Genomic DNA, 25256 nt, shown 5'->3' on the forward strand with positions numbered 1-25256 from the left:
CTATAACCTTGGATCCAAAATTACATTTTATGAACAAATGGATATCATAGCACTGTAGCTCAGTGTCTCTTTTGGAATTAGAAATACTTCTTTTGGTAGGTTACTGGGAGTGGACAGGCAGCATAAAACTATGTGCATGTTTAACCCTTTCCCCGCACACTGTTTCTGTGCTCCAAATGGATACACAAACCAAGCAGCTCCCCCTAAGGTATAACATATGTGCATCTACATGCAGAAGGTTCCTAGCATATTTAGGTGAAAGGATCTCAGGCAGCAAGGCTGGGATAGATTTGTGTGAGTCCTTGGAGAGCTACTGTCAGTGAAGGAGACAATACTGTTCTAAATGAATCAGTCTGACTCAGTAAACGACAAAATTATATGTTCAAAGGAACTTGTGGGTAGAAAAAAGTGAAATAGCACACTGTTTCTGCTCTTGGTCACTTTGCCAGTAACATTCTGTTTGTGTGTGTGTGTGTGTGTGTGTGTGTGTGTGTGTGAGAGAGAGAGAGAGAGAGAGAGAGAGACATTTAATTTGGACCAGCTTTCTAAGGAAAAACAAAAGACATCTAAATAAATGAAACAAATCAGACTCACAAAGTTGTATTTAAATATGTGTGTCATCCAGGATTTAAACACTACTGTGAAAAACAGCAAGATATAGTTCCCAAAATGAATGTTTGCTTTTGAATGTGTAGCAAGAAATAACAAACAAGCTGAAAAAAGTTTGGATCTAACAGTTCACAACTTCTAAGGGACAACAGAAATAGAAAGAATATACTGCTATTTAAACAATATCAGGAAGACCACACAGCTGTGACATTTTTTTTGTACCTTTTATTATTTCTTTTGGAATTTTTTTTTCTTGTCTCTTTGATAAAAATATATGGAGTTGCTTTGATCTTCTGCTCTGTGTGTTCAGCACCTCTTTGCTTTGGGCTTTGTATGTGTAGACACTCCATGTGACCAGCTGCGTACAAGAGCTGGACAAAGTCAACTACCCTACTACCCTTATATTTAATGTTATTGGTGCCCAACTGTTTGGCTTTTGATCTCTGTATATATCTATGTGTGTGTGCCTAATATATATACACAAACATTTCATGTGTCTGACAAAGTGGACTCTAGCCCACAAAAGCTTATGCCATAACAAATTGAGGTGACACAAGGACTCTTCTTGGTTTTTCTTAAATCTATGTCAGTTAAATCCTTTCTTCAGTCAGTTTTTCCAGTTTGATTTTTCTTCCCCAAACAGTGCAAAATATTCCCCAGTGACTATCAAAACACATGCGGACTCTCTCTCTCTCTCTGTGTTGGTTTGTTTCTCTGGATAGGACATATACTTCACACATACTGCTGGAAGACCATCCTTAGAGACTATGGATGATGGCTAATAGTCCAGGATGATCAGTTAATATCCCATCAATAGCAGCAAATGATCAAAGGTGTTCTCTTGACAGTTGAAAATCTTTCTCCATCCTTTTGGAATGCAATATCCATAAACGTTTTGGACATTACTCTCCAGTAGTGAAAGAGATACGAGAAGCAATCTGAAGCAGTTTGCGAGAGAGAGAGAGAGAGAGAGAGAGAGAGAGAGAGATGTCAGTTGATGAAAAATTAAGTATAAGAGCTTTTTCTGGGAATCTGCTGTAGTGGATTTGCTGCCAGCTGTAAACATCCCTGCTTGCTTCAGATGTGCACTGCTTGTACAGTATATTTTTAAATGGAACACGTATTGCAGATACCACAAGTCCCTAATGCTATCTTCTCCAAAGATGCCCCTGGAATGTTTCACTGAGAACAGTGGGGATTACTCCACAATATTTCCCCTTTATTAAAGGAAACTGCTAGGGGAAAAATTTGTGTCTAGATTGGCCCCAATACAACTCGGCAGTCTGTTACAACTCGGCCCCAATACAACTGTTCGCAGAGCAGTTCAGAAATTTCTTGCTTTCTCTTCGAAAATGATAACTGAACTCTATCTCCAAACCCCGGCCAGAGGTCCAGATGCGGCCTGCGGCAAGCCTCTATCTGGCCCATGGCCAGCTTATTGTCTCCTGAAAGCCTCTGGCCCACTCAACTGAACATGACCAGTGCTGTGCTTTGGTTGTGTCTGGATGGTGTTCTGAGGGCCAGAGAGGTTGAATGAATGAGCCCAGTCATTCATTCATTCACTCATCTAAGTTTCATCTCTAATTTAGGGCCCAATCCTATCCAACTTTCCGGCACCAGTGTAGCTTCAACTCAGACTTGAGGTAAGGGAACAAATGTTCCTATAACTTGAGGAGGCCTCTGTGACTGCCTCCTCACCACAGGAAGCAGTGCATGCCCCATGGACATAGCTGCAAGGGCACTAGAAAATTGGATAGGATTGGGCTCTTATTTATTTAAACTTTATTTTTAATTTCTTTTTGTGGCCCTCAACACCACACCAGATATGATGCAGCCCTTTGGCCAAAAAGTTTGGAAACCCCTGCTGTATGCTATAAGAAGACATTGCCAGTTCTTTTCAGAACCAAAAGAAATAATATGAAGGAACATATCCTGATGTAAGGGTATAGTTTATCAAATTCCATATTGCCGTCCACAGTGTAGGAGCTACAGGAAGGGTGTTTGTAGCTTGTAGTTTAGTCACAGGTAAATATTCATGACAATAAATGTCACTGTACCCAAGCCATTCTTCTTGCATTACCAGTTTCATACTAGATTAACGCTGTTGCACAATGAAAATTAGAGCTCTTTCACTCACTCACACATATACACACACTTACATACCATAGCCCACTGGGAAGGAATGAGAAAGAAATTAAGGACAACACACAGACAGGTTTTAAACATACCAGTGCAATACTGTCATAGTAAAAAGAATCATTCATAAGCTATGACTTATGGGCATTATTATCCCATCTTTTCCAATAAGGAAGGGATAAATTTGATAGAATAAAAAGCACACATAGCACTGATAATCTAGCAGGCATTGTTTCTATGTATGGAACTGCAGGATGAAGAAATTTGGTCAGGGAAAGCCAGAGATGAACCCCAGAAACACACTAATGGTAACCTGTACTGGTCTTGATAGGTGACAGTATCTCCTAGGATTGTAGGATGTATGCCATGACATGTGCAGCACTCTTCACTGCTTCACTACTACCCTAGGAGACCCTTCACTCCTAATCAGTAACATGGATGAGATGCATTCTTCCCTTATTACCTGTGCCTAATTTATTCCTGAAAACAACCCTTATAGTGAAATATGGATGGGTACAATTATTACACTAATTTAAATGGGAAAAATTCTGACTCATTGCCAACCCAAAAATCACCTTAGGGCACAATCTTAACCCCTTATGTCAGTGCTTTCCAGCACTGGCATAGCAGTACCAATTGGACATGTGGTGCATCCTGCAGTTGGGTGTCACTCACGGAGGCCTCCTCAAAGTAAGAGAATGTTTGTTCCCTTACCTCAGAGCTTCATTGCCCTTATGTCAGTACTGGAAAGCACTGGACTGCGCCCTTAATTGCCTGATACCATAAAGAAAAAGTTGTGTGGCATGATTAAATGGAAGAAATAACAATTAACAACAATATAAAGCATCAATAGAGTGTTAAATGTTATACTTAATATCAGTAAAAGGATTGTGATACACAAAGGAAGAAGAGTGAGAAGTGGGAAACTGTGGTGGTAGTGATGGTGAGGGAGACTGTTGAATGCTACTGACAGCACAAAACAGATAAAGGTGTGTGATACGCATGCCTGGAAGCCAGTGCAAAACTGAACATGGGGACACACTACTTATCAGGCAGTGTGTCTTGAACTGCATAAACAAAAAATTTGGTACAGATAGAGAAATTATATTATCAATTCTTATTATTTGTGGTATTATTTGTGGTCTTCATGACTGCCCCGCACCGCAAGATGCAGCAGGCACAGCTACATCAGTGCTGAAAAGTTGGTTAGGATTGGGCCCTCCATTGCATCAAACAGCATTGCCAAATGCAATGATCAACACCAGTGTCAATTTGTAGTATGTATAAGTGAAAATCTGTTTAGCAAACATACAGATAGTGGGGAAAAAACGTAATATTAAAGTTTCCCAGACCATTATTGCACCCACTGTCCAGTATCAGGACACTGCCTAGCTGTTTGTGCTGATGGTAAAAAACCATTGCAGCACTGATAACTGGTGTGGCCAAAGGTACCGTGGCCCACACCAGTACAGTAGCTCATAGGGTACAGAACTTCTGTGAACAGACAGGCACCTTCTTCTACTTTCGAGTACATCTCCTAGATGGGATGATGCCAGCACCATTCTGTCCATCTCTTGATCCTCCACCATTAATACTGGATCCTACTGTTGAGGATCATGCTACTGGGAGGGCACCTGTGGACCTCCACCATGTCCAAATGGCAGGCAGCTTCATGATAGAACTGCTGACAATGAGTAAAGGGTTCCCTTAGCCAGTGCAAAATGTTCATGGAGGCAGCCCCTTAGTGTGGTACCACCTTCTAAATCTCCCATCTGTCCTCCTGTTAAGATTGAACTGCTACTCACCATCGTATTCTGCAATTCCACACATACTGAATATTGGTCACTGCACGGGTGGAATCAGGAATTGGCTAAGGGTCCATGCCTACCACCCACTTATCCAGGCTGACATCTGAACCTCCAGATCTGGTGACAGTAGTAGCACCCAATGCATCATCAGAGGGTCAAGTGGTGTCATGGAGGGCCAGACAGAATTTTGACTTCAGGTCCCCGTCAGTCTGGCTGCGTCACCCTATTAAACCATGTCATCAATCTTGACAATCTGTGTCAAATTACACTGGAAAAGCAGCAAAAATGGTGGCTTGACAGGATTTGACTGTCTACCTTCCTTCATCCTACAAATTAAGATTTCGGGTGTGTGACTTACCATGTACAACTGAAAAAATATTAGACAAATTCATGGGAAAACTATTCCATCCTCTGCTGTTACAATAACAAAAAACCTTCCTTGTTCTGGGGCAGTAAAACTCAATATCAGACACTGGTAGTAAAATATTGGGAAGAGCTGTTGCTTCACTGCCCATCAGCTTATAGAAGTATCTAGTTGTTGTCCATTTTGGAAACAGAATGCTGAACAAGGTCAGTTTTTTGTCTACTACAGTACTGGTTTTGTTATGTTCCTGTGGCCTGCACTGGTAATGATTGTTTCATAAAAAACAGATTTATTTTAATATCTGAAGAAAAATTAAAAGTATGAAACTGACAGCCCAAGCCTGTGCATGTCTACTCAGAAGCAACTCCCTTTATTGTCAAGGAGACTTACTTCCTGGTAAGTACACATAGGATTTCAAGTATGCAGTATGCCAGAACTTGCATACTGTTCTGCAGTATGCCAGAACTTGAGTGCATATCAGACAAGTACTTTGCTTCACATTTAATTTGGAATAATTCATGACAAAATTAAACAAGCATGGTTCAATTGTAGAAACAAGACCTTTGTCACTTTTCCAAGTTATGGAAGACCCATGTGCAACAAGAAGTCAAAAATAGATCGTGCCCTCCTTACCAAAGCTTCTGACTCACAGAACATAAATCAAATTGATTCCATTACCAAGGACCTGCGTAACTTTTTGCACTCTCTCTTTGTTGTTAATTTGTATGAATGATGGCTGTGCCTTCTGCTTGTGTCCATATCCTAAGGATAATAGCTTTCCACATCCTTTAGATTCTACTGTGTATTCCTTAATTGGGATTTAAACAAACGTTGCTGAATTTAATTAACTAAAATTACATGGCTCCACTAACTGAGCAATAACAAGCTATTTAAAATTACATTTATTAATTAAGCAATAAGCTTTGATGGAGGGCAAGTCTTGTAGCAGCAATTTTACACCTAGTATAGTTTGAGGTTAAGGGACTTCTACACAGCAAAACCTGAATATGCATCATAGAATACCTCATCTTGCAAGTCTGATAAGAGATGGTTGACATCCCTGATTTGTTTGTCCAAAAATACACTTTCCTTCCACCTGTGCATGATTAGCACGTCCATGAGACCAACTGAAGAAGTTACCACAGGCAGCAGATTGGTTGAGGCACCCATCTCTATGTGCCTTCACTCCTCCTTCTCTTTCCACTCCCTGGATTGGAAAAGGAAGGGAGGGACCGTGAGGAAGAGGAAATGTGGAGGTGTCAGGGATATGGTAGGGTGATGAAGGGGAGTAGTGCCTAGTGCTTAGGGCACACACACCCCTCTCGCTTCCTACTTTCCCTTTACTGGATCAGTTGAATGGGGGGGTGGGAGAAGTAGTTTGTAGAAGATTTCTCACCCCACATTAATGCTGTGGACTCCTTAGCCAAGTTACTGAGAAAGTATGTGCAAATGTCCTATGGAATTTGGTTGATTAAGGATTAGAAACTGACAGGGTTGTAATTCAGTACCCCAGCTAGATCTCTCCACCATAATATAAGTCCTAATGTTATTTAATAGCTGCTATTAATACCAATTATTTGGGTATCTTGTAGGAGGAATTTAGTCCCAACTGTAAAGCTGGGAAACTCATCCCACCCTACCTTTAAGCCAGTTTAGTTAGTGACCATTTATATTAATTGTGAAGCAAAAAGAAATTGGGCCAACATATTTCCAAGAGCCACACATGGCTTGTGAGCTACAGTTTGGCCACCCCGTCATATAGGAATAGAAAGTTCTTCAAGTCCTACAGATTTTTCCAATAATTGTTAGACTGTTCAAAAAATAATAAAAAAAATTCAGAATAAAAGGGAACATCATGTGCTCATCACAGCATGATGTGTTATACAAGAAATGCTCCAAAGATAACAAGGTGAATAAAACCAAATTGTTTTCAGAGCATTCCAGTAAAATAGCATTTTGGCTAGGAGCGAACTGTGAGCTAGAAAATCTTTGATTTAAACAATTCCCTTCTTTTCTTCCTTCATTTTGTCTCAGAGTCCCAACTCACCATTTAACTATACTCTAAGTACCAGGGCAGCTCGATCCTATGCTAGGGAAGTGCGGGCAGCATGTAAGCTGCCCTGACAATGGCCATCACAAACGTGCCTTGTGGCATGTTGCAGTGGCTGGGAAGGGAGAGGCACCAGTGGAGCGGCCAGGACCAGTTGATGCTGGGCCTCTGTGCTGGTGGGATGATGAACTGGAGTGTCTAGCAGTAAGTATCCCGCCGAGCAATGGGAAAGTGTTTCAGAGCAGGGGAGGGCACCCAGTTTCAGTACAATGGTCATCCGTACAACACATACAGCAAACAGCTAAGTCAACACTATTTACATAGTAGGAAGTTACTTTAATCAGGGTCTGTGTTCATTCTCAGTACTGGCCAGAGTGGTTTCAGCCCAGGAAGGGGCAGGGACGGCACCAGAGACTGCCTCCTGGGCCTCAGAATTTGACATGGCTCTCCTGGGTTCTGTACCAACTAAGGGCCCAATCCTATACAACTTTCCAGCACCAATGCAGCCGCAATGCAGGCTGGAGGTAAGGGAATAAATGTTCCCATACTTTGAGGAGGCCTCTGTGACTGCCTCCCCAACAGAGTAAGCAGTGCATACCCCATAGGCATAGCAGCACCGGCACTGGAAAATTGGATAAGATTGGGCCCTCAGTAGCTGAGCAGCTCAGAGCAGACCCATCAGTACAGCCGGGGCTCTATGCAAGTTAAGGGAACTTCAGTTCACTTACCCCGAGGGGATCTCTGGCTGCTTCCCCAGCCTTGCAGAATATGGCAACGGCTGTTTCTGCACTGCTATACTGCTGTGAAGGGGCCAGGAATAGGATTGGGTCCACAGTTTGCTATTACTTTTCTTTTACAAAGATCAAGCATCAGATTTTCTTTTCCAGTGCTAAACAGGAAGTTTCTGAAGGTGTTTTTATATTTTATTTTGTTTTAAGAAATGGTGTCGTTCACTCCCAGGAAGGAAGACAAGATTAGAAATGCTGTGTCTCTTCTGGAGTTCTTAAGCAACTTATGACTGTGACTCTGGGTCATAATTCCAACAGGCACTTTGTGTTTCTCCAGAAATGAAAACAGTAGTGGAACTTTATTGTTTACTCAAATGTTCTTTGTTAGAACTCTGGTTTCTTGCTGCAACAATCCCACCCACATCCACATTCTCAAGATTACATCAGAACACTCTGGCAGGAAGTCCAAATTCCTGGCGGATGTCAATTACACTTCTGAGAGCCAAGGACACCGAAAGCTACTCACGTGCTGAAGTGATCATGCTGATAGCAAATGGGATATCACATGTGAGCATCCCCATATTTATCATCATAAGCAAATAGTTAAGTCAACACTAGTAGGAAATTACTTTAATCAGGATCTGTGTCCATGCTCAGTATTGGCCTTGGTTAAGGCAATGCAAAATGTACTAAGAATCTTCTCTTTACACACATTGGAGCCAACAACATGGCAAGTAAATAAGTCTGTTGCAAGACCATTTTCCCTTGTTTTTCTTATATGTCAGAAATAGTAACAGGAGACTGAGGGCCCAATCCTATCCAGTTTTCCAGTGCCGGTGCAGCAGTGCCAATGGGGTGTGCACTGCAACCTGTGATGGGGAGGCAGTCACAGAGGCCTCCTCAATGTATGGGAACATTTGTTCCCTCACCTCGAGGCTGCATTGTAGTTGCGCAGGTGCTGGAAAATTGGATTGGGCCCTCAGCCCTAACAATGATCAAGCAGTAGAACAATCTGTTTTTTTAGTAGTTCTCAAGAAAAGTTTGGATGTTCACGTTGGGAATAAACACATAACTGAATGTGATGGAAGCAAACCTGTATGTCAGGACTGAACACTTCCAAATTCTTACAGCAATTAAGTGGAATACTTCCCCTGCCCTTACTTTCAGTCTTGAAATTGTGGAGTTAGGTTCCCCTGTCCCCAAGGGGCTCTGTGACTAAGGAATCCCCAGTGGGAGAAAAAAAAACAGCTTTTAAAAGCAGCACTTTCAGTAGAAAGCAGCTTCACACTCCCATGTTGTGCTTTAAGACACTCCCATTCCTTCTCTGCTTTATAGGGATTTGGTGCAAACTTCAGGGATTGTAGTCAGGTCTAGTTGCCCCCTAATAGCTAAGATCAGGCTGCTGCATGTTCCATTAGATTTTTTTTTTTTCTTCAAACTAAGAATACGATAATTTGACTTTATACTGCATCACAGTATATACTAACTATACTATATACCAGGGTTGGGAATTCAACTTGGATGACTTGGACTCAAGTCACAAAAATGTGTGTTTCTTGTTGACTCATTGACTTGTGAGTTGCACAAGGGGAAGACTCAGAATAACACTCGAGTCAGGGCCCCCTGACTTGGCACTCATCCCCACACATGCTGCTTGTGTCTGGGTGTGCTTGCTTACTGTTTTTGTAGCATGAAAAACCTTGTGGGGGCCATCATTCAGGTCAGGCAATCAGCAGGGAAGTTCCAGTCATGAGGCACAGAAGAGTTAATGTGAGCAGGAGGGGCAAGGTGGGACCAGGCTCTCTGATAGGAAGGAAGGAACAGATGATCATTGGACACAGTATGGGAGGTTTAGTATTTTCTTTGGCTGAGAGAGGCAGGAGGAGGAGCCTAAGGGGGTTCTTGCCTTACACTTGGCTGAAGAAGCCCAGGGAAGATCATAGCGATAAAGCTTTATACCACATGGCTGCTCTGAGCTTCATTGTTACATGGGGGAAGGGGAGGAAGCTCCACTGAATGACTGGCTACAGTGGGACTACTTCTGAGCAGAGCTGCCAAGGATTGGGTCATCCTGGTAAGCCTCACAGCTGCTGTGTGTGACCCTGCTCACTCCTGCCACTTCTCTCCTGGTTCTCTTGCAGTCCCTCCCACTTCCTCCTGCCCTGTTTACAGATGGGTGGGGGCATCAGGGGAGTGTACAGAAAGAACTCCTGACACACACACCCTGAAGCAGCCCCATCCCCCCCCAACTGGCTTTTTAAAGGAGGTGGGGAGACCTATCAAGTTGCAAATGGGTGACATGCCAACTCGGAAAGTGGCCCGTTATGACTTGTTTTCAAGTCGAATTGTGGGGGGGGTGTGACTCAGCGATTCAACTCAAGTCATGCTGTGCTGGGTTTCCCATCCCTGTTATATAAGTATACTATGTAACCAACATAGGGCCTAATCATATCCAATTTTCCAGTGCTGGTGCAACTGTGCTAATGGGGCATACACTGCATCTTGTAATGGGGCAGCAGTCACAGAGGCCTCCTTAAGGTATGGGAACATTTGTTCCCTTACCATGGGGCTGCATTGTACTTGCACCAAGGCTGGAAAATTGGATAGGATTGGGCCCATAGCCAGATCTCTGCTACTCCCTTTGAAGTTTAACACCTACAGTTTTGCCAGTGGGAGAAGTACAGGGGCAACTAGCAGAGGTCTTGATATCAGGTGGTGACAGACATGCATAAATGCAGTTACACATAGTTGGGATTCCATTGGTTATTCCTTAACCACATTTCAACTCTGACTTACAATCAAGGTTGAATTTTTCTTTGCCCACCTTAAGGGCTTAATAGAAGGTCTTAAAAAAAATGTTTGTCAGTTTATTAACCCAGGGCCCAACCCTATCCAACCTTCCAGCTCAAGGCAGCTGCAATGCAGCCCCAAGTTAAGGGAATAAACACTCCCTTACCTTGGAGAGCCCTCTCTGACTGTCGCAGCACCAGAGGATGCAGCATTCACCCTTTAGGCACCATTACATCAGCACTGAAAAGCTGGAAAGGATTGGACCCCCAGCCTATAGGTGCACATATTTGGTCCCTGTCACATAAATGTAACATTGGCTTAAAAATGTTGAAGCCACTGAAGAATACTGTAAGTATTCAACATGAGCACATGCACAACTAATTGCTTCCTGCATAGATTATATCCTCATGATTTTAACAGCAGAGCTGTCCTCATAACCATGAGTGGGTGGAAAGTTACATCACATGGGACAAATCTTGCGCTGAACAGTTTTGTAGTAGGGACATGTGGTGGGTGGGGAGGCAGGTGAGGCAGTGCCTCCCCACTGGAGTCCTCTGAGAAGCACCGACACTGTGTGAGGCACCCAAGCACCCACAACCCATGCGCTCTGCTGAAAGTCTCCAGGGCTCTCCACTGGAGTCCTTTGAGAAGCACTGACACTGCGTGAGCTTGTGGGTGCCTCACAACACTGCCTCCCCACCCACGGCACGTCCCCGGTGCACAGCGTACTGTGGATGCCTCACTCGGCAGTGGTGCTTTTCGAAGGACTCGAGGGGGGAGGCTCTGCCTCATCTGCCCCCCACCCACCGCGGAGGGGCTTTCAGCGGAGGATGACGCAGGGCTGTTGAAAGGCGAGGCGGGAAGCGCGAGCGGAGCCTCCCTGGAGGGCGCGAGAGCCCTGCTCTCGTCAGCCCACCGCCCACGCCTGCCAGAGCTCCCTCGTCCGTCACCTCACCCGCGGCCCCGCCCCTTTACTACCTGAGGTGTTCGCCGATTGGCCGGCGCCGTCCCGCCTCCTGGGTGACGCAGCCCAGCCTGGCGTTTGACAGGCAGGTACGGCTCGGGCGGCAGCCATGTTGGGAGCGGAAGCGGCGGGAGGGAGCGGCGGTAGCCCTGCGGGACGAGTTAGGCGCTGAGGTTGCGCTCGGCGTGAGTGGCGGTTGTCGGAACCCCTCCCTCCGCCGCCCGCGGGGTCCCTCGCCTCGCGCTGCGTCCTCGGGAAGGGGGGGAAGCGTCCCGACGGTGTCCTCCCCTGCCGGGGGGAGAGGCAAAGCCTGCCTGTGCCTCCGCGGCACGCCGAGGAGCAGCGGCGGAGGGCACCAAGTTCACCGGGGAAGATGCCGTTGGCGCAGCTGGCGGACCCCTGGCAGAAGATGGCTGTGGAGAGCGCCGCCGAGGGCAGTAACAGCGCCGAGGTAGGCTCGCTGGGGGGAGCCGTGTAGAGTCCCGACTGCAGCATCCCACCGCCTGGCGGGGAGGGGGAGAGGCTTGTCCAGTCTCTCTCCTCCTGGCTGCCCAGGCTTCCCGGGAGCGGGCGGCCCGAAAAGCGGAACCTCGCCGCTCTGGGTCTCCACCACGGAGCCGAGAGGCTCAGGCGCTCCCCGCTTCCTACTCTCCCAGCTGTCCCAGGAGGCGCTCTTTGAAAGAGATGGGGGGGAGAAAGGGGGAGATGGGGTGACGGGAGGAGAGGGGGAAGGGGTTGGAGAGATGGGGAAAGGGTTGCCTTCCTTCCTTCCTTTACTTCTTTCCTTCCTTCCTGGATGGTCACCCTTTCCTTTAATCTTCCCCCATTCAGCTCAGTTTGCCCCCCACTCTTGCCCAGGCTGACCAGAACCCACAACCCCCAAAGAGGACCAGGCACCCCAAAACGTAGGACATCCAGGGAAAATGCAGGACAAGGCAAAATAAAAGCTAAACACCCTCCCGTGCTGGCCTCGTGTGGTTAATTGAAACACTGTGCTACTTATTATTAAACTTAAAACTGTATTACGTGTAATTTATTACATATGAATTACAAGAGGGCTCTGTGCTGTCTGCTCACAGGAAAAAGGACGTTTAAGTTTTGTTTTTTTTCCAGGACATGAGGCTAGCAAAGAGGACATGACCTGGAAAAAGAGGGTGTCTGGTCGCTCTGCTTCCCCCCCCCCCACAACTGGGCAAGAGATGCTTTTTAAAGCGGTGCTCTTCTTATATTTAGCAGGAGGAGAATAACTGTCCCCCTTCACCCAGTGCAGTGTCTTACATTGTGAGCCCTTTGGGGATAGGGAGCCATTTAGTTATTTGATCTGGAAACTTTGTGAAGCTTTTGTTGAAAAGCTGCATAAATGCAGATAATAATAATTTCACATTTCCCCTTTTAGCTTAGTTTGCCACCAATTCTTCCCTTCCTTCCTTCCTCTGTCCCCCTCCCCCATTCGCCCTATTACTTGCTGTTACCTAAATCGGGTTAGTTATCCTTCTCCACCATTCTTTAATCCTCAGCTTTCACTCGCAGAGGGTGGCTTCCCTTTTTATAACTGTAGGATTCTGATTGGGAGTACTGCCAAAAAATGGGATGATAACTCTTGGGGTTTAAGTAGTTCAGAGGACAAGGTCTGATCTCAACACTGCAGTTTTGCTTCCTTCTTCCCAAGATAAGTTTGTTCTGCTGGTAGGATACTTCCTTGTTACCAGGAGAGTGAGAGTGAAATATTCTGTGGTGGAATAAACCCATTTCAGCCTTACTTAGGAGGGTGGGGTGGGGTGGGAAGATTGAATGGAGGAGCTCCTTTTTTCTCCACCCACCCCTTGCAAGCACCTGTCTAAAGCAGTGGAAGGGGGGGCATGCTAATCTCTTTTTGTGCTGCTGTCAGGTTCTAAGCTTATTTAAGACAGTGTCCAGGTCTCATGATCAGAGAAAATGGTCCAATAAACAGTGGTCAAGAGAGATGGGCTAGAGGGTGAGAGATGCTGGTGTTGGAAAGTGATTGCAGGTCATGTGAAGGCCAGTGGGTGAAGAGCGTGGGGAATGAGGGGAAGCAAAGGGACTTTCCCATCTACATCTGCCCGGGGTTGTTGCTTCTACTGCATTTAGCTGGAGGAGGAGTCGAAAAGTGCAAAACTCTGGAATCTCCTGGTAAACATCCCTTTTGCTCCCCCCACGTGGGGACTGGCCCAAATATGGGATCATCCTGGTGTCAGTAGCATCCGTTTAAGTGAGGAGGAGGGCTGTCGGATGGTCATACCGGCAAGTAGTGACTGTGAGGTTGAGAAACTCTTCCGCTTTTGTTTCTTTCTTGTGGTGTCTGGTTACTTTCATAACGAGTGTCCCTTGTCTCTTTCCATTCCCCCTCCTTTTGCCCGGATGCTCAACTTCCTCCACACATAGGTCCACACCAGAGAGGAAGAACAGTTTGCACATGAGAGCTAGTTATGGGGTTTTTGTATGTTGGTTTTTTTAAGGGGAAGTTATCATATCCTGCTTCCGTGGAAAGGAAGGCACTAGTGCAGGAACTGGTGGTCATCTGTCTCCTCTCTTTTCCCTACTAGTTCTCAAGTTTGAAAAAGCAGCTTGTTCTTTATCTAATCAAAGCAGTGTTCTTGTTCCATTGATAGTCTGACTTGATTAGGCATATTTCTGAGAACATAACTCTGAAACTTTATGCACTGGGTTTCTTTTACTGGCAGTAATTAAGTATTGTGAATGTTTGCCAAATTTAAACCTATCCAGTTTCTAGACTTCGTTAATTTACAAAACTGGAGTGTTATTTCTGGCTTAGGAAAGTGATAAACTGAGTGATACTTTTTCCAAATCTTTACACTTTGTGCTAAACTAACTTCAAATTAACCTCAAAGATGTAATAGTACTGAAATGTTCTTCTGCTTGTCTATACAGACCCCATATCACAAAGGATGACTTTAAATGTAATAGCCTCACTGTGGAAGCCACGAAAAAGTACTTCCATATTGGTGTGGTCCAAGGATTAAGCATAATAGTTGGAAGCCCCCCATATGCATTGGGCCAGTTGTGTGCAACCTCTCCAAGCCTTTACCTCACATCCCTGCAGCTGGTTCTAGGTGCCTCTATGCTACATGAGATTGAGGGGCTTCAAAAATAATGTGAAGTGTTGCCATAAGCAGTCACCTGGGGGGGCATCTGTGTGGAGACTGTAACATTTGAATCGGCCTTTCAAGTGAAAATTCAAGCTTTCAAAGATGTACTTTTGATATGACAAATAATTGGAGATGCTTAAGTTAATTTTCTTGTCCTGTCAAGACAGTAGTGTGAATAAACCAATGTCTAAGTGCACAATGCTATTGCTTGGCAGTTCTGATAATGATGACTTGATAATTAGGAATATTTGTTCTGAAATATTATCTCGTGTGCCTTGCCTTAAATCTGACCAATCTCATCTGTCTTCATTGAGATTGTCCATTGAACACAGGCACCATTCGTGACAGCACATAGTCATGAGTTTGGATCCGTTTCTCTGAACATGGCTGTATCCCAGTCCACAGATTTCATGACATTCATTGAAAATTGATAGTAGAGGGAAGATGGTACGCACATTAAGCAAGGGAGTTGTGCATTAAGAGCAAGGTAATAGTTCATTATGTGTAGATTTGCGGGTGGCTGTGAGGTGAAGAAAGTTTCATTACTTTAAAAAGAGTTTTAATTGTATTCTAAAATATGTAATCACCCTGATAGTATTCTGTAATATTAAAATATTGTAGGACAACTTACAATGTCTTCATGTCTATACCATCCTACATCAACAATACCAGGGCAGTGTATACCGTATTTTTCGCTCCATAAGACGCACCTGACCATAAGACACACCTAGTTTTTAGAGGAGGCAAACAGGAAAAAAATATTCTGAACTAAACACTGTAATAAAATATTTAATAAAATATTTAATAAACTATAACAGAATAACATTTGAACCATGTAAAGTGAACAGCAGTCAACAGTGGCATTAAGAACCATTATCACTGTCATTAACAAATGGAGAGACTTAAAGGTTTGAGTACTCTAGTTTTCTGGAAACCCCAAGAACTCATCATCGCTAGAGTCAGAATTTATGAAGCTCACAAAAGCAGGTGCACACAAATAGGGGATCACATTATCTTTCTGCTACAATGATGTTCTGCCAAATCCCAATCCACTGGGCCTTGTGCCCGCTTAAGGCTGATCAGTCCCCCTTGTGCAACTCACCAGTGCAGCAAGCAAAAGTGAGTCCAGTTCCAGTCCACAGATGCCAAGTAAATCAGTCCCATCAATCAGAGTTGGGAAATCAGAGTCCAGAACCAATAAGCCAAATTACAGTCCAAGGTCAGGTTCCAGGTAGGTCAGTCAAATCCATCAGGGTATCCAAGTCCAGTCACAATCCACAGTCAGATTCCAAATTCAATAAACCCAGTCAGTCTCCTCTCCTATCTCCAACCTGCACTCCTTCAAAACCCACAAACCCTTTCTGCCTCTGGTAATCCTTATATCCCTGAGGGCCCTATTGTCTTCCAGTGGCTGCAGCTGTGCAGCACACTCTGCTGGATGCCCAGGCCTTACCCTTAAAGGGGCCACTGCTGACACCACATCTACCTCCTCGTCAGTTCTTCCATGATTCCAATACAAATGAACAAGTGGAAAGTCCAACCACAACTTGAATTCTCAAGACACAACAAACCTCTGGATTTATGGTGAGAACCTAGCCTTACCTGGGGCTTGTGCAATAAGCAAACACTGGCATTCTGACAAGGAGACAGTTTTTTCTTTGTGATGGGGGGGCTTACATTCAGATGCTGGATGAGGTGAGTGAAAGCGCCCGTCCCCTGCTGTGTGAGTGTGTGGGGGGGGGGGGAGGCAGAGCATCTGTGTGTGTAAGAGAAGGGGGCAGCCTGTGTGTGTGAGAGAGGGGGAAAAGTGTTTGTGTTGCAGAGAAGTTGTGATGCTCCAGGCTTGGGGTGGGGGGAAAGAGAAGCTGTGATGCTCCAGGCTTGGGGGGAGAGAAGATGTGATGCTCCAGTATTGGGGTGGGGGGGGAAAGAGAGGCTGTGATGCTCCAGGCTTGGGGGGGGGAGAGAGAGAGGCTTTCCTGGGAGTAAGCCCCCCTGACTCTAATGGGACTTACTTCAGAGTAGGCATGCACAGGATTGGGCAGCGAGACTGCCACCCCACCCACGCTTTCCTGGGAGTGAGCCCAGTGACTCTGTGACTTACTTCTGAGTAGACAAGCAGGCTTGGGCAGACTGCCACCCCACCCACGCTTTCCTGGGAGTGAGCCCCACTGACTCTGAGACTTACTTCTGAGTAGACACGAGGGCTTGCACAGTGAGACTACCACCCCACCCACGCTTTCCTGGGAGTGAGCCCCACTGACTCTGAGACTTACTTCTGAGTAGCCTCTGACTGCTCTGGAAGCAGAGCGGGCAGGGGGTGGGGCAGGGCGGGGTGGAGTTTTTTGTTTTTGTTTGTTTGTTTTTTGCAGTATTCACTCCATAAGACGCACACACTTTTCCCCCCACTTTTTTCCCCCCAAAAAGTGGGGGGGAAAAGTGTGTGCGTCTTATGGAGCGAAAAATACGGTAATATAATGACACTATGAAAGGAGATTCAGAATTTGCCTGAATGTTGCTGATGCACCATTTATTAATTGTGAAATTTGGGGAAGCACAGGTGATTGTGCAGAGATGGTCCTATAGACTTTGTCCTGTAGGCAATTATCTGGTGGGATGTGTTCACTGAGTTGCAGTTGTATTTGTGCCACTCTGTATTTCAGTTTGCACTTCTGCCTTGGTGCCTGTCTTACTGTCATTAAATTGTCACCATTATGCATTAGTGACATTTCACCTTTGGCTTAAGTTAAGTTATGGCTTAAGCATTTATATCCCACCCTTTCTCTAATGGGCTAAAGCAGTGGTTTTCAAACTCTCCAGGAGAGTTTGAGCCACTGTAAGTTCTTGCAGGGGGGAGGCAGCGGGGGTGGTGGTGGTGGAAGGCAGTGGCGCAACCCCCAGGAGCTTAATCGCTCCATTTTCACTGCTGCAGGGATACCTTAAAGGTTCGCACCGGGCTCCACGTACCCTCTGGAGGCTACAGGAGGCTTGGGTAAGTGCTTCCAAGCCCCTGCAGCCCCCTGAGCAGTGTGATCCTGGGGATCGCGCCGCTGCCTCCTCCCTGCCTCCAGGCTGCCCCCACCCCTTAAGAGGGGAGATGCCAGGGCCCACAGGCTGGGGCATTGCGATGCCCCAGTTTGAAAAGCCCTGGGCTAAAGGCATGTATCTCTCCCTCTTTTTTTTTTTTATCTGTAGAACAGTCCTATGAGAGAGACTAACCTGAGGGATAGTGAGACGCCCACTGTTACCCAGGAAATATCATAGTGAGAATTTGAACCTAGGTGCCTGTAGTCTAGTCTGATGTTCTGGCTGCTGCACCAAAGACTAGAATTATTGTTCATATAGTCTTGAGTTAGCCTACAATTGGAGGCTTGATGTAAAATAAAGCATCATGTAGTAGTTAATATATATAGAGAGAGCAAGCACTACAACTAAATAATCCTAATATAATCCTTAGCTAAAATAGGTGGTAAACAAGGTTTTTCTAATAACTGCTATAAAAAGGAAAGCTGATAAACAGATAAAATAACAATAAGAAAACTATTTGATTATCTCCTAAATTTTGAAATTTGACTGAGTAAGGGTTAGATCAGTTTTTCAAAAGCTTTTGAGGTAAAAAAAGGCAATGGAATTTGTGTAAGATAGTTTAAGAAGTTATTGAGGCATTGAAAAAGAGGAGCCCTAAATAGTTTTCTGCTAAGATACTTGGAAATAGTTATTTTAAATAGATAATATTGAAGTAGATAATATTGAAGAGTAGTCTTTACGAAGTTATGTTTCAGTAGTGTTTAATAACTCTTAAATTTAAAAAAATATCTTGGATCATGTGAGATCTTGTAACATGTACACATGGCCATGTAACAGAGCTAGCATATTTCAGTCACGTATGGGTCTCAATGTGAGAAAATCAGATCTGTTGGGAGAAGCTCATACAATTGAAGAGATACTAGGATGTGAATTAACAAAGTATCCAGTTGTTTTGCCTTTGAACTAACTGAAAAGAATTTAAATATGTGTTAATTACAGTAGAACCTCCAAAGTTGACCACCTCTCTATATTTACCACCTCCTTAAGTTGACCTAATTTTCACAGTATGGACAGACACTGCATATACACTATGGGAGCCCAACTTCTCTATATTGACCACCTCTATAAATTGTATCTTGACCACTTCGACCATTGCACAGAGTATTAATTTACCCTCTGTAAGTTGCCCACTGAATGCTAACAAGGAAGCAAGAGCACAGTTAGCAACATCAAAAAACGTAAAGACGAGTACTTTACAGTAAGGAAAACGGAGGCCTACAGTGGAAAAGAAAGAAAACTTTGCTTGACGAAGTAAATGAAGCTATTTGATGCTGGTTCAAACAAATGAGGGCAGTGAATGCCAGAATCTCAGGGCCAATGATCCAAGAAATTGCTAAGAAGTTTGCGCAGGAATTCGAGGTAGATTTCCAACCATCAAGTGGTTGGTTTGAAAAATTTAAACTGCGACACAGGATCTCCAAGAAAGTCTTGTATGGTGAGTCAAATGAAGTTCCGGCAGAAGTTGTTGAAGAATTCATTACTAAGTTCCCGGACTTTGCAAGAGACTTAAAAGATGATGACATTTTTAATGCTGATGAGTGCAGACTTTTTCAAAGCAATGCCTGATAGAAGCCTTGTCATGAAAGGTGACAAATGTAAGAGTGGAACCTGCAATGAACCTGATCCAGAGACAATATTCCAAGCAATATTCCAAAGAAGTGAATGATGTACCTGGGGAAGAAGAAAGTGACGACGACATGGACGCAGAGATTCTAAAGGAAGGGGATGTTGGGCTTCTGATAAAACAGTTGGTCACAGGGCTTTTTTTGTAATAGAACTTACCGGAACGGTGTTCCGGCATCTTTTTTTCCCCTTTCACTGAGGGAGGGATTTGAACCTCTGACCTTGTGCTCCACCCTTTTTTTTTTTTTTGCACCCCTGGCTCTGACCTTGTGCTCCACCTTTTTTTTTAAAACTGCGGGCTAGGGCGGGATTCGAACCTCTGACCTCGTGCTCCACAGCCCAGCACTCTCTCCATTGGGCTATAGGAAAGCCTGTAGTCAAAGTGCTCAGAACTAATATATAAGGTCTTGAGCCCAGTTGGTGGCCATCAGCGCCTCAAGTATTAGTTCCAAACACTTTGAGTCTAAGAATTCCTATGGCTCACTTGTTAAAGTGCTGGTCTGTGGAGCTAGAGGCTAGGGGTTCAAATCCCTATGAGGAAAAATTTTTATTTTTTTTAGGAGGGGAAGTGCTCCATGGCTGCAAAATATAAAGGTTGGTTGCCAGTTGCCGAAAGGGGGGCCAGTTGAGGCTGCAAAACTCCTCAAAGTTCAGTTTAAAAATAAATAAATAAATAATTAGATTAACAAATTGTGAGTTCCTGCACCTTTTTTTTTTTTTTTTTTTTTTTTACAAAAAAAGCACTGGTTGGTCATATGCCGTGAATAAATGTCCACGCATGTTGAACGGGATAGCCAACATTGAGAGTGCATTCTCTTCTTATCTTTACACAAAAAAGAAGCAGCAAACCAGGATTGGCTCTTTCTTAAAAAAGTAATAATAATTTAGATACAGTATATGTATATGTACTGTATGTATGTAATTCTGGATGCATTTTTTCTATATCTTCACTGTATATATTTAGGTATGATATCTGTAATAAAGACTCTATAAAAATCAGTATAGTATTACATGTTTTTTCCGTATGTTGACCACCTCCCTATGTTGACAAATTCCTCCAGTCCCTTGGTTGGTCAACTTAAAGAGGTTCTACTGTATATTAAATAGGCTTATTGAATGATATTGATCGTTCAGCACAGGAATAATATGCAATCTTCCTTTGTTCTCTTCATTGTGAAGATGAAATTTATATATTCTTCCTTTTGAACTGAAGTTGAAGTTAAATGAAAAACTTCCATGAATACTAGTATGCTTTGACCCAAAAGCATTAACCTCCATCACTTTTATGTTGTTACACAGTTTACTAGAGTTGACAAGATAAACAATAACAAATAATAATATATATAATAATTTATTATTATAACAAATATTAATATGTTGCTTTTCAGCAAAAACAGTTTACAAGGCTATTTACATGGCTGAAATAAAAATATGGTTGCCTGTCCTGATATGGCTCACAATCTAAAAAGAAGCAGAAGAAACACCAGCAAACAGCCCTTAGAGAAGCTGTGGTGGTTGGGTGAAGAGGGACAGTTCTCTCTCTCCCTGTTAAATGTTATTCACCACTTTACAACTTTGCCCAGATTGCCAGAGTTATTGTATACCAGTAATGCTAGTATAATGTAATACTAGCTTGCAGTTTTGTAAAGTATGTTGCTTTGAAGGAGCAATTTATTCTAATGTTGCATAATATAATAAAATTCTAAATTGGCTTTTAAACTTTTCAGCTTCTAATTTTCTACAGCATTGCATCTTGATTAACTTGACCCTAGGGTTATAATGCATATTTCAGCTTTTCCTGACATAAATAATACTATACATCTGTTTGTGTCAGAATTGTACTAATACGTTGTGGAATGCAGGCCAGAGGGCTAAACAGTTTGGCTATGTGTGATTATGTTCATTGTACTGGAGAAATGACAGGATATAATGAATTGCATTTCATGTTAAGTCTTTCAATAGTACATCAAGCATAGTGTATTACACCTGCTGACTAAAACGTGAGACTGAAATTACAGGACTGTTAAATGTGGCTTAATTCTTCTGGAATGTCCCTTGTGAGTTGCAAAATGATATGCCATCAAAATGAATGTAGAATATGGAATTGGTGTAAATATATGGACTTTGGAATTGAGTAGGATTCTTGTAATTGGATGATTCCATGCATTTGCAATGTGTAGCGTTGTCTGTATTTTATTTAGTTCAGGCTTATTTAAAATGAAATCTTGTTTGAGGTATTGTGAGGGGAAGCAATATTTTCATATTTAGTATTGTAGTTTGATTTGTGAGAACGAGTAATTCTGCAATCCTATGCACACTTACATGGGAGTAAATGGAATTCAATGGAGCTTGCTTCTGAGTAGACATAGATAGCACCGCATTGTAAGATTCTGATTTGTGTTATACAGAGAAATGAATATGTACCTTAATTTTCCATACTGTAGCAGTGATTGCCGTCATTGGCATTTAAGGTTTGAGAGCCCCTTGGTATAAACGGGGGTGGGGGGTGAAGTGAGAAGAAGGTCATGCTGGTGCTTTTGGTTTTTGTCTCCTGGATTGGCACTGCTGATACTGCAGTGCTTCCATGTTTACCTGTGTGTGTTTGTCCTTGGCCTTATGTGCATACCAAGTGGTGATCTTTTACTGTTGCATCCCTGATGGTTGGGGGGAAATCTGTTTGCATATCTCAGGTAAGGGGGTGTACAGATTTGATGGGACATTCTTTTAACTTATGTACTATGTGAAATTAATTTGTATTTCTAGAAGTTTAGTATACAGGAGTGTGTCACGTAATGACTAACCACATATATGATGGTGTTCAAAGCGCAACAAAGAGGCTCTTAACAAGGCAATCAGGTCTCCCATAGACTGCAGTAGAGTATCTGTTTACACATCAGAGGCACTAAATTGGGCTGAATGTTCGCTTAATGATCTAATCGCATAACAACGGCGGTCAGAGAGCATAGTCCCATTGTTAAGTGACACATACCTGTAGTTGAGATAATATGAAACCCAAACATAGGCTGTTATTGTGACAGTGGATGGCTGTAACTAGCCTAGTAATGCAGATTCCAAGGAGACTAGTAGATAAATAAGCATAGCTATTTACCTTCCCTATAAAGTAATTGAACTTTTGCATTACCTCCAATAAGTACTTTTTAGTGGATTCTGTTCACTTAGATCAGCGGTGCTCACACTTTTTTGGCTCGAGAGCTACTTTGAAACCCAGCAAGGCCCGGAGATCTACCAGGGGGGAAGGAAGTGTCTGACAGACACCTCCTTTAATGTATGGAGCCCCTGCTGGAGTCTAGTCAGTTTCGTCAGTTTTGTTGCTGCATGCCTGAAGAGCAGGTAAAGTGTCAGTTTAGTGTCCGCTAAATATGTCAGTTTCGTCTAGTCACTAGACAAAACTGACATATTAACAGTTTGGAGACACAGGGCTCCGCGATCTACTCATTTTGCCTCGCGATCTACTGGTAGATCGTGATCCACCTATTGAGCACCCCTGACTTAGATACCCATTGTTATCAAGAGCCAGTTCAAACATTCTTTCCACCTCATAGATGAGTCTTCCTCTGATTGTTTGTGATCTGAGTGGTCCTGTCCATGATATGCTAAACAGTTGGTAGGCAAGAAGCTGAAAGCAACTTTTCTAGTGTTCCTTTGGGGAGAAATTAAAGAATACCCGTCACAGCACTGTATACACCCAACTCAGACATTGTGCCTTTCTTCTCATATTTCTGTTCCAGCGGAATCTTTTGAAAGAAACCTCCTACTTTAATTGTGGCATTAACTTCATTTTTTGTAAAATGTCTTGCAGAATGGTCAGCAAATCATGGATGAACCTATGGGAGAAGAAGAGATAAATCCACAATCGGTAAGTAAAACATGAGTGTTGCTTAGATAATTTCAGGTCAGAGAATTGGGCAAAAGGACTCTGCTCTTTGAAAGTTGAAGGTAGCATTGTAATAGCAGCAAGGTCACAAAACAGAATGTTCATCAAGCGTTCAGATTCAAACTAACTGAAATTATCTCTTATCACGAACTTCTCATGGAAGTTACTACGCACTAAAGCATGTAAGAGAAATGCACTGTGATTTCTTAGCTGTTATAACTACCAAGTCACTTTTTTGGAAAAACAGGTTATTCTTGTTTGTAGTACACCTTTTGTAGACTTGCATCATTCACATTGGGAAACATAAGACTGTTATGGAGTTTAACTTAAGAAACTTTGTAAAAAAGCCTTTTCAATTATGTATTTGGTATTTCCAGTCTTTCCAAGTTGTACCACAAAGGGCCAGTACACCTTAAGTCCCCTGTGCCTTAAGTTGAGCACAAAGGTCTATCTACTCCAATATCCTTTTTTTTTTTTCCAGTGATGAACCAAATATATCTAGGAAGCACACAAGTAGAATATGAGGAAAATAGTCCTGCCATGCTGTTCTCCCCCAGCAATTAGTTTTCAGATGCTTAGTCCTCAACTTCAAGATTCTATTTCCCTGGTGTGGCTGGTAGCTATTCTCCATTCATTTGGTCCCCTTTTGAAGATACCTAAACTAGTTGCCATTGCTGCGTCTATAAAAAAAAAAGCGTGGTTCCTCTTTCCGTCAACGTATGGGCTTGTCTGGAAATTGAACTCCAGGCCTCTTGCATCCAAAATGAGAACCATGGTCTTGACTTAGACCAGGGGTGCTCAAACCCCGGCCCTGGGGCCACTTGCGGCCCTCAAGGCCTCTCAGTGCGGCCCTCAGGGAGCCCCCAGTCTCCAATGAACCTCTGGTCCTCTATCGCAAGACCATCATTCATTCATATAAGTTCCACACTGGCCCGACGCAACTGCTCTCAGCATGAGGGCGACTGTTTGACATCTCACGTGAGCTGTGAGATGAGGGCTTCCTCCACTGCTTGCTGTTTCACATCTGTGATGCAGTAGCAGCAACAAAGGAAAGGCCAGCCTTGCTCTCTGCCTTTTATAGGCCTTGAGCTATCGCAAGACCATCATTCATTCATATAAGTTCCATCTCTAATAAATTCATTTATGTAAATTTATTCAAATTTTAAATGTAAATTAATTCTTCTTTCCTCCAGCCCCTGACACAGTGTCAGAGAGATGATGTGGCCCTCCTGCCAAAAACTTTGGACACCCCTGACTTAGACCAACAATTCTGATATTATCCCCTTGCTTTTAAAATATCAAAAACATGTTCTGGGGTATTATGTGCTCTTTGTCTCTAACCTCAGCCTCTCACCCTGATGCAAACATTTTGCCCTTCTCTTCCCTGCTTCCCTTAAGTGTTAATTAAATCTATCAGAGGAATTCATACCACAAAGGAGCATGCAACTTGGATCCCTTAATAATTGATTAATCATGATTACTAAGTGGGGGGTATTACATGTGATTCACCAACACTTGTGTTTTTCTGTGTTATCATGAAATCCTATAGTTAATGTTGATGTACTTGGTATAGGCATAGTTCAACTGGGAGTGAGTTCCACTTCATTGAAGGCCCCAGCTTATGTTGCTGCCAACTTGATGTCAGCCAAAAGTGGCACTTGCAGGAATGCCCTCTCAGGGGACCTCAAAGGATGAGCCTGATCATGTCAGATAAGGCAGTTCCTCCTATATCAGAGCCCCAAGCCATGAAGGGCTTTAAAGGTTGTGTGTTCACCCAAGGGGGTTGGTCCCCTGTGCCCCTGGAGGGATCGCCTAGTTCTGCTTGGTTCCTGCCTCCCTTAGCCGGGTTACCTGCTGGTGCTCTGAGGCTGCCTTGGGGATTCCTATTTCCTGGTCCTCAGACAGTGCCTTGGGTAGGGGGTTATGCATTACCCTGACTTCCTTCTCTATGGCAGCTCCCTCCTTCACTGGACTGGCTATCTGCTTCCTGCAGAGCCTTCTCAGCTGTCTGCTGTTCAGCTGAAGTCTTCTCATTGGCCCGGGCTGGCAGTTTATATTCTTCTTGTCCATCAAG

At 43.7% G+C, this 25256-nt stretch overlaps 1 protein-coding gene across 2 annotated transcripts in view; it reads left to right on the top strand.

The window, feature by feature from the left end:
• The first annotated feature begins 11524 nt into the window (after positions 1–11524).
• Positions 11525–25256, top strand: part of RPS6KA3 (ribosomal protein S6 kinase A3) — a 68148-nt gene continuing 54416 nt past the window's right edge. For both annotated transcript variants that reach the window (XM_066622606.1, XM_066622607.1), the window contains exons 1-2: positions 11525–11900; positions 23108–23164. In XM_066622606.1, the coding sequence (XP_066478703.1) occupies positions 11823–11900; positions 23108–23164 (135 nt within the window). In that variant the 5' untranslated portion in view covers positions 11525–11822. The remainder of the gene's footprint in view (positions 11901–23107; positions 23165–25256) is intronic.

The sequence above is a fragment of the Tiliqua scincoides genome, chromosome 3 (assembly GCF_035046505.1).
Source record: "Tiliqua scincoides isolate rTilSci1 chromosome 3, rTilSci1.hap2, whole genome shotgun sequence".
NCBI lineage: Eukaryota > Metazoa > Chordata > Lepidosauria > Squamata > Scincidae > Tiliqua > Tiliqua scincoides.